Below are 14,959 nucleotides of genomic sequence, written 5' to 3' on the forward strand. Positions count from 1 at the left end.
AAAAAAAAAAAAGCACTGATGAGCAATGGTGATCACCACAACAGAAAAGTAGGTACTTCAGATAGCTAAACATTCACATTTGCATTAAGTACATTTTTCATTTTAAGACCAAACACATGCTTGGAGACAAACCAAATCACCAACTGTAGAGAATTAGGAAGCCCATCCACTGCGCACGGATATATTTAATTATTTGCCATGGACTGGGAAGAGGTGTACACCTTCCATTGAAGCCTCTGTACTAGTCACCATCAAAGATGGGATACATAGGCAGCTGGACTACTGTTCTAATTGGTAAGGAAATGCCTATGCTCCTGCACAGTACATCGCATTTACCAAAAACTGAAGACGGAGCTCTAGTTTGTGCAGATTTTAGAAAAGGACTTCAGAGATTATACATACAATAAAATAATACTGATCTTTAGAGTGTCCACCACTGTTCTGGGGTCTGCATTTCAAGTGTGGTGTCAGCCTCTCATAGCAAGCTACCTCTATACARAGAATTCTTTAAACAACTTCTAATTCAAATCAACAGGACTTTGTAGGTACATTCTGTTGTAAYATTGGATCTTTATCAAAATAGGTCTGCACAAAATATCCTCATCTGAGATCTAGGCTCCAATGGAAATCAACCTCAAATCTAATCTGTACTCTTTTATAAAAATGGTAGATCAACTGTTGGAGGTTTTTTTTAAAAAAAAAAGTTGATTTTGAAACCAACTTCCAAAAATCCCAGATTCTCTACCTAAGCAAATTCAGATATACAGGTTATCACGGTCAACTTCTGGCCTGAGGCTCTGACTTAACATGATGGATAAACAATGTAAGTTACATTAAACTTCCACCCACAGAAAGATTTTGTATATATGGATTAAAAYAGATTTTTCAGAAAAATGAGGCACTTACCTCAAAATAATCACTAATTTTATGTCCTCTAGGAGTGCCTTTTCCTAAAAAGGAAAAACAAGGAATAAAATAAAACACTGTATTTTTAAGTGCAGAAATCACGATGCCATTACGAAAAAAATCACTCTTTTCCACATATAAAGCTGCAAAATCTGTTGTAACATCTGTTCTGCTCAGTGGAAGACTGCCCCAAGGTGAGACCTCTTGTGCTGTAGTTTGGTGGCTTTACAGTTGATGGTTTAAATAACTCAATCCCATCAAACAGCATTTGCAGTCACAAAAAYTTAATGCTTAAAGTACTTTTAAGTACTTAAAAAAAACCACCTGGTGTCACAGAACATTGCATAGGTTCTCCAGAATTTCCTTCAAGTTAAAGACAGAGCAAAGGGTACTTTTACTCATTTGCCTTTACGTAAATTACTGCATGGTAGATCTCTCACAAGCCTTCCTTTAACAGTTAGATAATAGCAGCGGCTTAATACCAGCTCATTAAAACTTAGCCTTTTCCCCCTTATTATATTATTGTCGTAAAAGCAGCACTGCAAACACAATCCTTATCATTTTCTTGCAGAAGAATAAAAAAAAATAAAATAAAAAAAATCTGTTCCTATGCCCCTTTGCTAGAGAATCTGAACTTGAATTAAAAGACCAAAAAGACCAAAACACTATGAGCTTTTCTTAGTACATTAAGACAGCACTGCCCGCTTTACGCTTGAGTACAGTTTGTTCTCTAACTATTTGTAATGGTGAGAATCCACTCTAACAAGGAAGACGTAAGTCTCAAAAAGCAAGAAAGAGACAGTACAGCCTGTATTTTGAAGTCTGGCTGCYGTATATCTAGTGACATGGGACCAAAACAGCACTTCAGAGAAGCCACATTAAACCTTTGGGCAGTCTGTCCCATAAAAATGCAATAGTTTGTGCAAATAAGCTGAAGACAAGTGTTTTCCTGCCAATGAGGATAACAAGGCTCCCAGAAGAGAACTCCACCATCATGGAGTAGTTTATAACAAGCTGCCTGACACGCCCTTGAGAAGAGCCATTAGTTTCCTAGGACACTGACTGTGCAAAACGTGTACAAATTACCGACCGTTCAGAAATCCTGCAGCAGGGTCAGGAGAATGGATTACCTTGACTGGTTTCATATGCATCTGCTTTCCTTTTTCTATTCCGCTGGTCATTCTGTTTTTTCTCAGGAGTCTGTTAAASAATACTTCAAAATTAACATTTCTGCAGTTATTCCAAGATTTAAAGAAAATACCAAAACACAATAATCTACTCCATATCCCCGGTGGCCATTTCATTTCTCTCGTGCATTTGTTTCTACTGCTGRTACTTAAAGAAACAATAGCTCTCAAATAGCTTCTACCTTCAGATCTATGCACTGCAGAAAGGAGAGAACAAGGTTAGCAAYGAGATTATTTTCTTCCTATTTCAAATGCTGCAAGCCAGCCTCCATAGCCCAGTTACCTCACATGGTTAGCAGAGCAAGTGCAAACACTTACGAAAACTGCATAGGCTCTTTCAGGGTGGTCACAGTACCGGTACAAAGGTGGCTGAGAACAGGCCCAAATGACAGGAGAATGTCTTCATATYTGAGCAGAGACATTCAAACTTGCAGTCCACTAGCTACTCGCAGTCTATCAGGACAATTCATCTTGCCTGCAGCTCTGCTCTCTCCTAAAGCCCTTTGCAGGCGGTTACAAGAACTGTCCTGTCCACTGGCGCACAYCTGCAACCTTACACAAAGAAAGGGCAGAGACTCCCAGTAAAGATGGCAGCCAGAAGAAAGCCACCACAGACTGAGTAATTCACTTGGACTTCAGTCTGTTTTTCATCTGCTCTCAAGAAAGTCAAGGGCTGGCTGCATCTGCTGCTTCTGTGAGCAACCAGAGATCTGAGGAGCAGCCTACCACCAAACAGCAATATATTTATGCACATGCAGAATCAGAGCACAGGTGGGAAGCKGATGTCTCCAAAAGTGGCAGGCCTATCTGTCTGTACAAGGCTAGTAAGTCTACATATGTGAGAGTGCAGCAGGCCCTTGCATGGTGCTTTCCCTGACACCAGGGTCMCTTATGTGACCTAGCCTGCTGTAAGCATTAGGAAGCACTACATCAAAAACAGCTAACTGAGGTTGCTGGAAAGAAGGAAAGGTATCTTGTCATTTCCATCATCACCATCATTTTTAAAACATCTTTTATTCCAAAGGAGCCCCAATAGTTTCCAAGCTATATGCTTTAAAATCGCTTCAGACACCACTAAACTGTAGCCCAGGGGCAGGAAGAAAACCACAGTGTGCAAAACACAACATGGGGGGAGGGAAAGCCATGGCCAGAAAGTCTGTGGTAAACCTAAGTTTCATGCTCTTTAGAAACCAAAGTCCAAAGTACCCTGTTCAAAGATCTCTGCCAAAAGACTAGYGCACAGTAAGCACAGAAATCAATCTACCTCCTTTAATAGGATAAAAAGGACAAAGCTGCCACAGCCAAAATCTAAACCTGGCTGCGTCCCCAGGGGATGCTGGATGCCTTCAGCCCCATGTTACCAGTTGGGCAATCACTGATATTATTTTGGTAAAAGGATGGAGGGGGATGTTGAGACAAAGGCAGCTATTGTGTCCACAAAGTACTTTCTAGAATGAAGAGACTGAGAACTCCATAACTATCTACAGACTGACTGGTACAGTTGCTGTATGTGCCAAAGTCAGTGAAACAGTCTTCCCAATCCTTACTAAAAAACAACTCACRAACAACGTTGGAGCGACAGTAACACCACTGCCTCCATTATGGCTTCAATGGAATTGCAAGCATTTAAGTAAGATTCAGTTTAAGTTGCTTTTCTATTCACATACTTGCACAACAAAATTGTATACAAGATCTCTGCCATGGATTGAAAAGCAAGGAATGGTAGATTTAATTAAGTCAGCTTGGTTAATTTAAATCACTTCACAGAAGATGATAAAAAAATAAGTAAATCAGGACTTAACACTCAGTCTTCCACTACTAGCAATAGAGTACAAACTATCACGTTCTTGAAGAACTAAATTTCACCACACATCTCATATCACTACTGCCATGCATTACAGGGAGGTATGATCCAAAACTTACCTGATAATGGGTAGAAAGTTCTTTAGCACGAAAAAGCATTTAAGTTTCAGGTGTTGCTTCATTAACAGAGATTTTTAAAGCAAAATGCAACTCTGCAATTCATGTTGCTGCTTTAGTAMGTGTTTTTAAATAGTTAATCCTAAGGCTGTGAGATTAAACAGGGACAAAGCATCAATTTTCACCTCCCCACACTTCCACAAAGCAGTTTATAAGAGTGCTCAGCTTTGTACAGATTCTGCAAATTCACATATTTGATAGTAAGGCAAACTTTTCCATTAAGGCTCTCTGGCTTTTTATCTGGCCAAAACTGTATCCAAAACCARCAAATAAATCACAGTGCAGCAGAAAACATTTTCAGAAGCCGAGCTGCATGAATGCTATGTTTTTGGGCTTGGGTAATATCCATCTGTTACAGCAGGAAGCTTCAGGAACGATGTTCTTGCAGTATGCTCTGAAGGGTGTAGGATTTAGATGAAGACTGGATTCTTCCATTACGCTCTTTCATGCCCTTACCAAATTGTATCACCCACTCTCACACAGTTCTTTCTAAACTTTGTGAGTTTAATCATGCCTAATTTAAACCCAATTACAATTAAGGATTTGTGCCTGCTTACCTCCAATTCTTTATCACTCAGAGAACCCACGCTGCACAAGCTCTGGTTGGAAGACTCACTATTTAATGGACCCTAGTGAAAAAACAAGCAGAAATTGTTAGAAACTACTTCCATGCAAGGCAGAAGTGTCCTATACAACACTGCATCTCTGGGCTAGCTACACTGCTCTATCATGCAGATACAGCAGCAGCATGGGTCAAATGCCGAGACACACAATGGGGAACTAAAAAAAAACTTCAGAAATCATTTGGAGCAAGACAAAAGTTGAGCTGCCAGTTGGACAGTCTTTTCCCAATATACTGATCCAGTCTTCACAATGATATTTCAGTACCAGTTCAGATGCCATCTGTCATATTTAACCATACACCCCAAAAGCAAAGACAACATTCATAAAGAATTAAGACAGTCAGCTTGAGAAGAAAACTTCTGATTTGGTGGGTAGCAGTTCAAAGTTCAGCTCTTCAGGCAACCATCTGCTTGACCCTGGGCTAAGAATTTAGAGGCATCTTCCATCTGGCAAGGCAGCTATTACTGCTACCAGGTGCTGGCAGTACAACCGATTTTCTTTTTTTAATGCATTTTTTAGCACAAGGAAAAYGAACAAGTGACAGTTGTTATGGGTGACAGCTTTACTACTGTTAACACAAGACAGAATCTCYCTCACTAGGCTATCTTATGCATCCATGACTGACCTACCACTACAGCAGTTGCTCCTAACAAGCTAAAGTGCAAAATGAAGAGACTAGAATAGATTTACAGAAACAGTATCTGGTTACCTAGAAAGGCCTAGCTTCATCTTTGYACGCTCTACCAGGTACACATCTCCATTTTTAAGCATCAAAGTATTTTTATAAGTTATTTCTTCAAATCTATTTCAAATCTGTTCTTTTAAAAGAAAAGGAGTGAATCATGCAAAGTCACTGTGTTAGCCTAGTGCTCTGACACAAAATCTCCTCCCACAGACCTAACTCAGGCAATCTAGACTAATTTGACAAAAATACAAAAACACGATTTACAAGTATTGATTGAATGTATTAACAGGAAGAACGACATGATAAAGCCACCTCTCCATTAATAACTTGTGAGCATCTTCTTCCAAAGATTTATTCTATTTTAGCATTCTTATTTTTGCAGTAACCACTTCCCACCCACAAATCTTTCCTCAGTGCTAAGTTATTTCTCATTGTGCACTTGAATGGAAGACTTATGGGTGGGTAGGTGGGGGACAAGCCTAAACACCACAGAAAAATCCCACAGTTGATTAGTTTTGAGGGTAGCAGTTCTCCTTTCCCTATTTAAGGCAACCATCACCATCAAATTAAACTCATGACACAACCTAGCTATTGCTACCCTCACCCCAGTTCAAAGCAACTGTTCACAAAATGCAAAGCTTTAGCTCATACTGCCTGTTTTGCACTTTTAGTGCTAAGTACCAAATTCGTTTCTCCTAAACAGAGGCTTAATCACTTCAAGAAAACAAACAAATAAAAAGAACCAAACCAACCAATCTCCCCCCCACCCCAATCAGTTCAGCAGCTCAAGAAGCTAAACATTTATTTTTAAAAGGGAATCCTAAATTACTTAAAATTTGCAGATGTTATTCTTTAGGCCATACCTCTTACCCTTTCAACTCATCACAGAAATAGCTCAAGGATTAGAAAGATGCTTTACCCACTCTTCCCTTATCAACATAACTGCTTAAAATCTAGTTGTCTTAAAAAAAGAAAAATGATGAAGTTTGACAAATATTATAGGTCCAACTTTTTTTTCCTTCTTTTTTTAATGTAAGAGATTTATTGCTTGGCCAGCAGGACTTAACACAGCAAAAGTGTCAACATGAACCTTAACTACAGCCAGATGAAGGCCTCATTGATAATAAACCTAACAGATTTTATGTCAAGTGGTGACAGAAGGTTAAGCTTTTCACCCATGTAAAAAGCTTGTTTATAAACCACCCAAATGCTGTCCTCTAAAATCCTTCATTTCCTCCCGAGAGCTCAAACCTCAGCAGCATGTTCAAGACATTAATCTCCAGTGCATGTGTGAAAGCTTTCTTAGCTGTAGGAGCATCTCAACAACGGAGCACTCGTTGGCCCCCTCCGGACAGCTTGGGGCTCTGTCATGATAAAGATGAAAGCGAAAGTTGTCTCCACATTTGTTACAATCTCACCGCCTCCATTTTGCACAAGGATAGCAAGCGACAGGAACAGCTGCTTCCAAAATGCCACATTGGAGCTTTTCAGGAACACTGCGGTTGAAAGGATATTACAGTGGCTTAATAAAGGCCCATATTTCACCCAATTGTCCTACATTCCAGGACAGCCTGGAGAAATAAGTTGGCGAGGCCACCTGTAGTTAAAAAAGACCCTAAGATTTCTTCAGAAATACAGTTTTATCCTCTGCAATGCTAAAAATCCACTCAATCTGCATTAGAATGTAAAGTTCTAGGAAAATGCACAACAAAATTCACAACCTTGGTCTTATTTCCAGTACCATAACCACCTGCACTAAATATTTCACRCGGGAAATTTACAGCTAGAGAGGAATTTGTATCAGATTAATTTTTTTGCAGCTGCAAAAGAGCAATTCAGTTCCGATCACAGATTCACAAAGAGTAAATACACTGTTTTCACTTCAGTTTAAAGCTTCTTCTACAAACAAAACTAAGAAAAGTATTAAATTGACCTCAAGGCAGTAGTAGAATGGGTGAGAAGGAATTAACGACTTAGTTATGGAATCAGAAAGAGAAGAACAGCTTGTCAGTTGCCTACAAATCTAGCAAATTCACTGTAGATAAACACATGCCATGATACTGTGAACAAACGCAAGGTTAATACTTTGCGGACCAGTTTTGATCCATTCCCACCAAGGTGAGTTTTCCTTTCCCTCGATTACCCTCAAGGGGACCTTTACTGTAAACTGAAGTATTACAATAAAGTATTAGACCTATTTTACAGGCAAGGAGTTGAAGGACCTTGTTCACATCAAAAAAAAGCTAGCAAAAAAGTATCATTTTGAGGTATGTCTACCATCCAAGCGCAAGTTGTTCATTAGAACATGCTGAAATCTAAGCAATAAAGGTGCGATACCTAGGAGGTTTAAGGAGCACAGACCAGTCCTCAGCTGTACCTCGTCTCATGTAGTTATGTAATATAAAGAACATTAAGTTCTCCTGATCACCCAGCCAGGTGTTTACAGCTTCACACATAACATCGTAGATGAACTGCTAGCAACAGGTTTAGACAAAGGGTATAGGAGAAACTATACATCTGAAAGTCCCCTCCTCAACTATGTGCATATTTGTGCAGGTGTATATAACCCCCCACCTCTGATTTGTGTTTTATCACTCTTGACTGTTTATATTTAACTCAGCAACAGACATAAGGATGAATGTCCAGTACTTAATTTAGCACACCATTTTAAGTGGTCATAACACACGAAGAATTAAAAGAATGAACCTGAATTTCAAAAAAAAGCAAGTAAGGACTGTCAAAGAATACCAGCTTGAGACTATTGCTTGGGAAGTAGTAGCGGGGAATAACAATCACGCAATTAGCTCATGCTCCAAGAAGAGCTCATCAATTTTGCTCCTGAAGAAGTCACCTGCATCGGCATGTGGCTCTGCTAGCAMAGACTACTTTGGGATGATACTGCACTACTCTGACAGCACTCCCAATCCACTCACTCAGTATACCCTATCAAGAAAAGTCTTGATGGGGTCCAGCACAAAATTTGCAATATATGGGTCACCTGAAATAAGCCCATAGTTTCTTCAGAGTTTACCAAATGGAAGCATAAGAACAGCACACATTTCTGCCTCCCCAAGGAATTTCTTTGAGAGAAGCTGACATATACTTTTTCCTTGTGATTCATCTGATCAACTGCCGCTTCCAAGTCAGTGGTCTACCTTGCACAACAAAACCTCCTTGCTGAAAGCTGATGCAAGAATGGTAGATACTGCTAAGACTAACTCAAAGGCAAGAATTTAGTCACATTTGCTTGCACAAGCTGGATAGTCATTTCTCTTTGCAAAAGCCATGGAAAGCACCACACACAAGGAAGAGTGGCTAAAATATCGATAAAAGCACTTAACCCGGTAATAACTCCCATCTGATCCTCCATAATGTTAGTCTGACTCAGTCCTTGACTCAGTACATGTAGTTCTTGACCATTGAGACCACAATAAACTAGCCAAAAACTTAAGATGCTACATATTGTCTTATTGAAAGTGGTGAGACTATTCCCCATACTGAAAGAGAATTCTAGGAATTCAAGCTGCCTAACTAGAATCACAAAAGTGGATTTATAAGAAAATGCTTTGCAAAATTCTCTTGCTAACTCAACGGTAGACACATACTTTACCACCTCAAGCCAAAGTGACCTGAACTTTTGTCAATTTTGTAGCAAATCATGAGGTTCAAAGAGAAAAAGTCAATCCTTTAATTGCACGTCAAGTTAGGGCTGGCTTCACACAGGCTTACACCAAGACAAAAAGATGTTCCACTTACACTAGCATATGTGCTCCTGTATAAGCAAGCTCTAATTAAGATACTTTTATTTCAAGTATCTCAAAATTTGACAGTTATATTCAGCTTCTGGGCTTTTAAAAAGGCTCAGTACTAACTAACATTACGGCTAATAACGACAACTAATTCTCACTCATGTTGCARGTTTGTCTTTTGCCCTGAGAAGTTAAACTACTACCAAATATTCACAGGTAACTTCCACTATGTCTGATGGGTAAGTAGGTTTGCAACACGAGTCACACGGCTTCCATTATGCCTCCAGAGCTCTCCTCTCTGGATGGTATCTTTATTTTACTGATGGCAAATCAAGCAGAAGTTTCATGCAACTTACCCTAAACATCAACTCAGTTGTTGAAACAGAACTGAAATCTGACAACTACTTTGGGGTTCTATTAGCCAGAGAACACATTTGAAATAAATATTGTTGTTCCAGGAAGCATCCAAACAAATTTCAAGTATCTGGCATAAAGAAAAGGAGTGTCCTGGTGCTTTCTTTGGTAGCTGATAAAATTCATTGCTAAGTTTCTGAACTCTTACTAACTAGTTCTTCTGGTGGCATGCAACACCTGTTCAGGAACATCACTGTGCAGCACTGCTTCCCTCCAAGGAAGACATGACTATTCCCATATATGGATACTTGATCTGGTAACTTGACTGCTAAGATGTTGAAAAGTAGACTACACAACTAGCAATTACTGAACTGACTTACTTATAAAGACTCTACAGTGACAGAGAACCTAGAAGGTTAAAAAACAAAGTAACAAAAGTAAGCGATCCTCTTTATGAGGCATTCAATTTTTGGAGGCAGATGTCCTGCAACATAAATGACACCTCTCAAGTTATTTTCATTTCCCTTTTATGATACCTCACAGAGGGAGTCAGGGAAAGCGTAACTGCCTCTTAGACCAATACTTCTTCAATTCCAGCACAGTCAACTTGATCTGCAAGATTCTTACAGTCAGACAGAAGTTGCCCGTCTCTAGAAATACTTCAGCCTTCTTAGTTTAGCTATATAAAGAAACTGAGGTACTCAACTTAGTCTGAAGACCTTCTAAAAGCAAACTTGCAGAAGATGCATATGAAGCAGTTATGATCCACTCTCATTAAGCCTGAGGCACACTGTACGCAAATACGTAAATTCAACCATCACAGTTATCTATTCCCATTCTTTTCCAGTAAGAGTCTCTAGAAATGACATGAATCCTTTGGAGTTAGCCAGCCTGGTATCTTAAACCTAGAGCCCAGGCAGGAGGCAGGGAGGCAAAAGATGAGAATAGACAAAACTAAACAATGTTATCAAGAGAAACACAAACTACATTTTGTCTTCTGTACCTACTGATCCAAAGAAGAAATCTGAGATGACTAGTCAGAATAATGTCTCAAGTGAATATGCTCAGATTTCACCTAATAAGTAAACATAAATGGGAGCTAAATAAACAAGAACACTAGTTGATGTCAGATGGTCATGCGTTAATTCAAGGACTTGCTTTGTGAATTTGGTGAAAAATGGCACTTGAATGGCGAGAACAGGCATCTAAAGCATCACTGACTTTTGGAAGCTGTTTAGAGACCTGGGAACCTCATGAGTATAAGCTGCCTAGAAACATTTCTTGCTTGTAAATTTGATTTCATGTATTAACTTCAAGCTTCCAGAGAAATATATTTTCCAAACACTACGAAAGAAAATTCACCACAGACTTGCAACAGAATTGAGGCATTTGGGATGGCAAATGTCCTCGGTCATTGGGTTGTGCCTCCTGCTACCACTGATGACACCATACAACTACTTCCAAAACTGTTTAAGACTTCTCTCCTTCTATTACTGCTACCGGCAGGCTCTTTCAGGGCCTATAAATTTGATGGTTAGAAGCCTTCTTCTAGTTTTCAACCAAAGAATTTATTCTTGATCAGCTCACCATTATTTGTTCTTAGAAACATATATAAATATTCTTGCAAATATGGTGAGGGGGAATGGGCTTTAAATGCTGCAGTTATATTAAGGATGTAAACTAGTACATTAGTTTTTACACGGGCCCAAAATACACCCTGTATTTTTAAACATTAAAGAAACCTTAACCAAATACACTAAGTGATACACTAAGTCAGTAGAAGGCAGGAAGCTCCGAGTTACAGCTGCCTGCGGTATTCACCCAATAGGAGAGCATCTAAGATGACATTTCTTCCTTTTATGCAATAAACAGCAACAGAATACCTTCTATTCCAGGAGGACGTGCCAGTCCCAGTCCCACTAGATGGCACTAACTTACTTTATGTAGCTTTCCTTAAACACTTAATTGCAGAGAGCTAAAAATCTCAGTAGAATCACATAAACCGTATCACAGCTTTCCCAATATATTCCCTTTAAGACAATGACCTACCAATGCCAGTGCGGAGCATGACGGACGGAGACTTGGGGGGGTAGGGAGGGAATTTGAAGCACCAACCTGGGAGGGAACGTAGTATCTGAGATTAATACTGCAACCAAGATTTGCTGCAACATAGTAGAGTCATGCTAATTCATACAAATGGTTGGCTGATCTACTGCACGTTAGCAAGTACGCAAGTAAATACATATATATTGTTTGAAATAAGTGCAATGCACTTTAACAGTTTACTGATTAACACAAAGTAATATACTATACTGTATACAACAGGTAAAAATACAGGAGCTTTGCTCAAAGTGCAGCCTCCAAGAAATGAGGCCATCTTTTTTTTTTTTTTTTTTTTTAATTATTTGTACATGCTTTAATAACAAAGGAGTTTTTAGTATTCACCTGTATGGAGAAAGAACACATGTTCTTTCTACTCCAAACACAAACACATAATTAAGTCTTGCTTTTCTACATCTTTCAAAATTTATTCCTTTAAAAGGAATAGTTCCTGAAGTTCTTCATAAGCATTGAGTATGTTGGCACTGGTTTAAGGCAGTGATAGTTTCTAAGTTTTTAAGTCTTGCCTATTCTAGAAAGTTGTTTGGCTTTACCTATACTGGTATAAAGACGTGAAAGTCATGCACGTAGGGGCAAAGATGCAAAAACAGACGAGAAAGTATATAAAATGTTGTAGTGTTACACAAAATGTGTCTCAAAAAGTGACATTACTACCTTATACTAGCATAAGTTTTTATACTAGCAAAAGCCCTAAGATTGAAGAGGTCTTCAGGGAAAAAAAACAACCACCACACTCTTCAGTAACTATCTTTAGTAGTTATCCTTAAAAACTTTTGGTGTTAATCATCCTTATTACACTGCCTTAGAGCCGAACATTTTTACCTATTCATGTTCCCTTCTGAGACTTAATAGTGGTTGAGTCCTGACTGAAGCACAGACCAGAAAGAAAAGCGTGAACTGGAAGTAAACCACCTTTCAAGTTTGGTCTAATTAACTTCAGATTTTTCTTTTAAGAAGTACAACATCTACGAATTTTATTCCCAAAATAATTCTAAAAGGTGTCTGAAAAACATGTAGCAATGATATGCTCTTTTACCATCTACCTTGATGTTGTCCAAAACTCAATACTTTAATTGAAAGTAAACTGAATTATCACTGATTTAGTTTAAGATGAGTCCTGCCACCATTTCATTGTTCAAAGCGCCTATCAGTTAACACTACCAACAACATCTGGAGAACTAACAGCTTAATGCCAGCGTTTCAAGCAACCACACAATGTTATCATTGAGTGCCTTACTCAAGAAAGGCAGCTACCGAACAGTTACAAAGTTGTACTTGAGAACAAAGATGGGATTTTACTAGCAGGTTCAGATCACAGAAATATGAAAGCTTACCTTCAAACAGTTTTTTGTGTGTGTTCTGTATAACTGAGCACACAAGTTTAGCACAGGGTACCCACACAGAAGAACTAGATGAACAAATTATTGAATGTATTAACCACCCTGGTTACATGTTATACTGAACACAATAAACTTGAAACTGTATCCAACAAGCAGCCAAATTCAGTTCTCAAATGTGTACTTTGAGAAAGTAAGAGACAGAAGAGCTTCCGACTTCCAAAGATGTCTTTTTTTCCCCCTTTTCCTTTTTTTATTTTTTTTTTCTTTTTTGTGTATAAGCTACCTGAAGATGAAGCAACTCTCGAGAACTTAACTACAACCCCAAATCTTCTGTATGGCAGAATGTCTGCTTATAGAGATCCCATTTTCATTCCCCTAAAACACGCTTCAAGCAAATCAGCAGTCAAAACACAACTATCAAAACAAAACATTCTGCTAGCAAAGCAAAACTACCAATGTAAAAAAGGCAAAAAAAAAATGCTGTGCAGGATGGGTAAGGAGTCATGCTTGCTACCAAAGGTACTTGTACTCACCTTAGCAACACCAACTCCAGTGAACCTGGCCTCCAACAATTCCTGCCTTCGTGGGTCCAGGCTATGCAATTCTTCCATCATTTCTGCTGCTATGGGAGAACAACACTAAGATTATGCAACGCAAGGAACGGAGAGATATATTTAACATTTTGTGCCACTGATGATATTCAAAAGCCTCTATTCTGCAGTATAACCATATACAGAGAGTTTTCTTGTATGGGAAGCACAAGATTACCACGCAATAACAACAGGACTTTGCCGCCATATTACTGTATTTAAACTATAACCCTGCTGGAGAGTTTCATCTTCCTTCTGCATTACCAGCCATTTCAAGATCTCTTAATCCAAGAAATCAATTATGTCATGTTCTCCCACTGGATGCTTTATTTAAAGGAAAACATGGGAGCAGTGTGTTATGACTAAAAGCTTCAGAGCTTTTCATCTGTGTTGCATGACTAGGAGAAAAAAGCAACATTCCTCACCAAAAATTTATTTTTGGCCGGTTCCTGAAACACTACATCTCTCCAAACTCCACATTTTACTGATAACAGCCTTGTTTCTTCCAAGCATGGAAAGGGATTGTAAGAAGAAAATAACACTTGTTTAAAGCTCTTACTTTACAGAGTAAAGTACCAGATACCTTCAGAGTAACAGGTACATCTGGATGTACCTGGRTAGCCGGCAATCCAACACAAGGGATGCCATTACCTGAAGGGTTTTTAAAAAAATGCATTGTTGTATAGACAGGTTAAAATCATGGAATGTAAAATTCAAATATTGAACAGTGAAAAAAATGGGACAAATTTCAATGTTCATTATGTGAATCACATCTTCCCAACTGCACCAATCAAGTTCATCGTTTCCAGAAATGTCTGTTCCAGTTTCATTTCCCRGACTGAGGTAGAGAAAAGAGATAGAAGATAAAGATTTGCTGTATAAAGAGCATATGCGATGAAGAAAGTTCTTGAAGGGCAGCAAGTGCCCTCTAGACCAGGCACTATACAATTGTTCCTTTTATTAACTGTCCATTTTGTCACTGCTGTTTCCTCCAAACGCTGCAGATCTAAGTTACGGGGGGCTAAGTGAAGCAATCTGGAGGTGTTTATACACAGTCTCCCAAATTGGTAACAAGCCTTAAAAACTAATGGGATACCATATGCGGGTATGAGGGAACCCAATTTTCGCTATTTGCATAAAAACCCTACCAAAGCTGGCAGCCTAGTTTTCAAAACAGGAAATCTGTGCACCGAGGAAAATGACAGGCCACCAACATTAAGATACTGAAGTAGCCTGAGCGTTGCCCCCCCGCCATCCGGGGCCGCACGGTGCCCATCCAGCAGGGAATCAGCCCCCCAAGCGAGGATGCGGCCCTGGGGAGGGGACGGCTACAAGTTCCGGAGCGTTTTCCGCCGCTGCAGGCCCCATCTGCCTCCCAGGGCCTGGGGAATGCCTCCAGCCCGGGCACTGCTGGAAGCTGTCC

At 39.3% G+C, this 14,959-nt stretch overlaps 1 protein-coding gene across 4 annotated transcripts in view; it reads right to left on the reverse strand.

Annotated features, from left to right (window-relative positions):
* TLK2 (tousled like kinase 2) overlaps positions 1-13,985 on the reverse strand; it is a 40,548-nt gene extending 26,563 nt beyond the window's left edge. For 3 of the 4 annotated variants that reach the window (XM_085309956.1, XM_085309955.1, XM_085309953.1), the window contains exons 1-6: positions 13,962-13,985; positions 13,480-13,565; positions 11,535-11,600; positions 4,631-4,702; positions 2,037-2,106; positions 907-950 (exon numbers count right to left, since the gene is read on the reverse strand). In XM_085309956.1, the coding sequence (XP_085166082.1) occupies positions 907-950; positions 2,037-2,106; positions 4,631-4,702; positions 11,535-11,600; positions 13,480-13,560 (333 nt within the window). In that variant the 5' untranslated portion in view covers positions 13,561-13,565; positions 13,962-13,985. The remainder of the gene's footprint in view (positions 1-906; positions 951-2,036; positions 2,107-4,630; positions 4,703-11,534; positions 11,601-13,479; positions 13,566-13,961) is intronic. The other variant, XM_085309954.1, reaches the window with a different exon arrangement.
* Between the last annotated feature and the right edge of the window lie 974 nt (positions 13,986-14,959).

Source organism: Rhea americana, unplaced genomic scaffold (assembly GCF_003343005.1).
Source record: "Rhea americana isolate MKP2758 unplaced genomic scaffold, rheAme1 scaffold_308, whole genome shotgun sequence".
Taxonomy (NCBI): Eukaryota; Metazoa; Chordata; class Aves; order Rheiformes; family Rheidae; genus Rhea; species Rhea americana.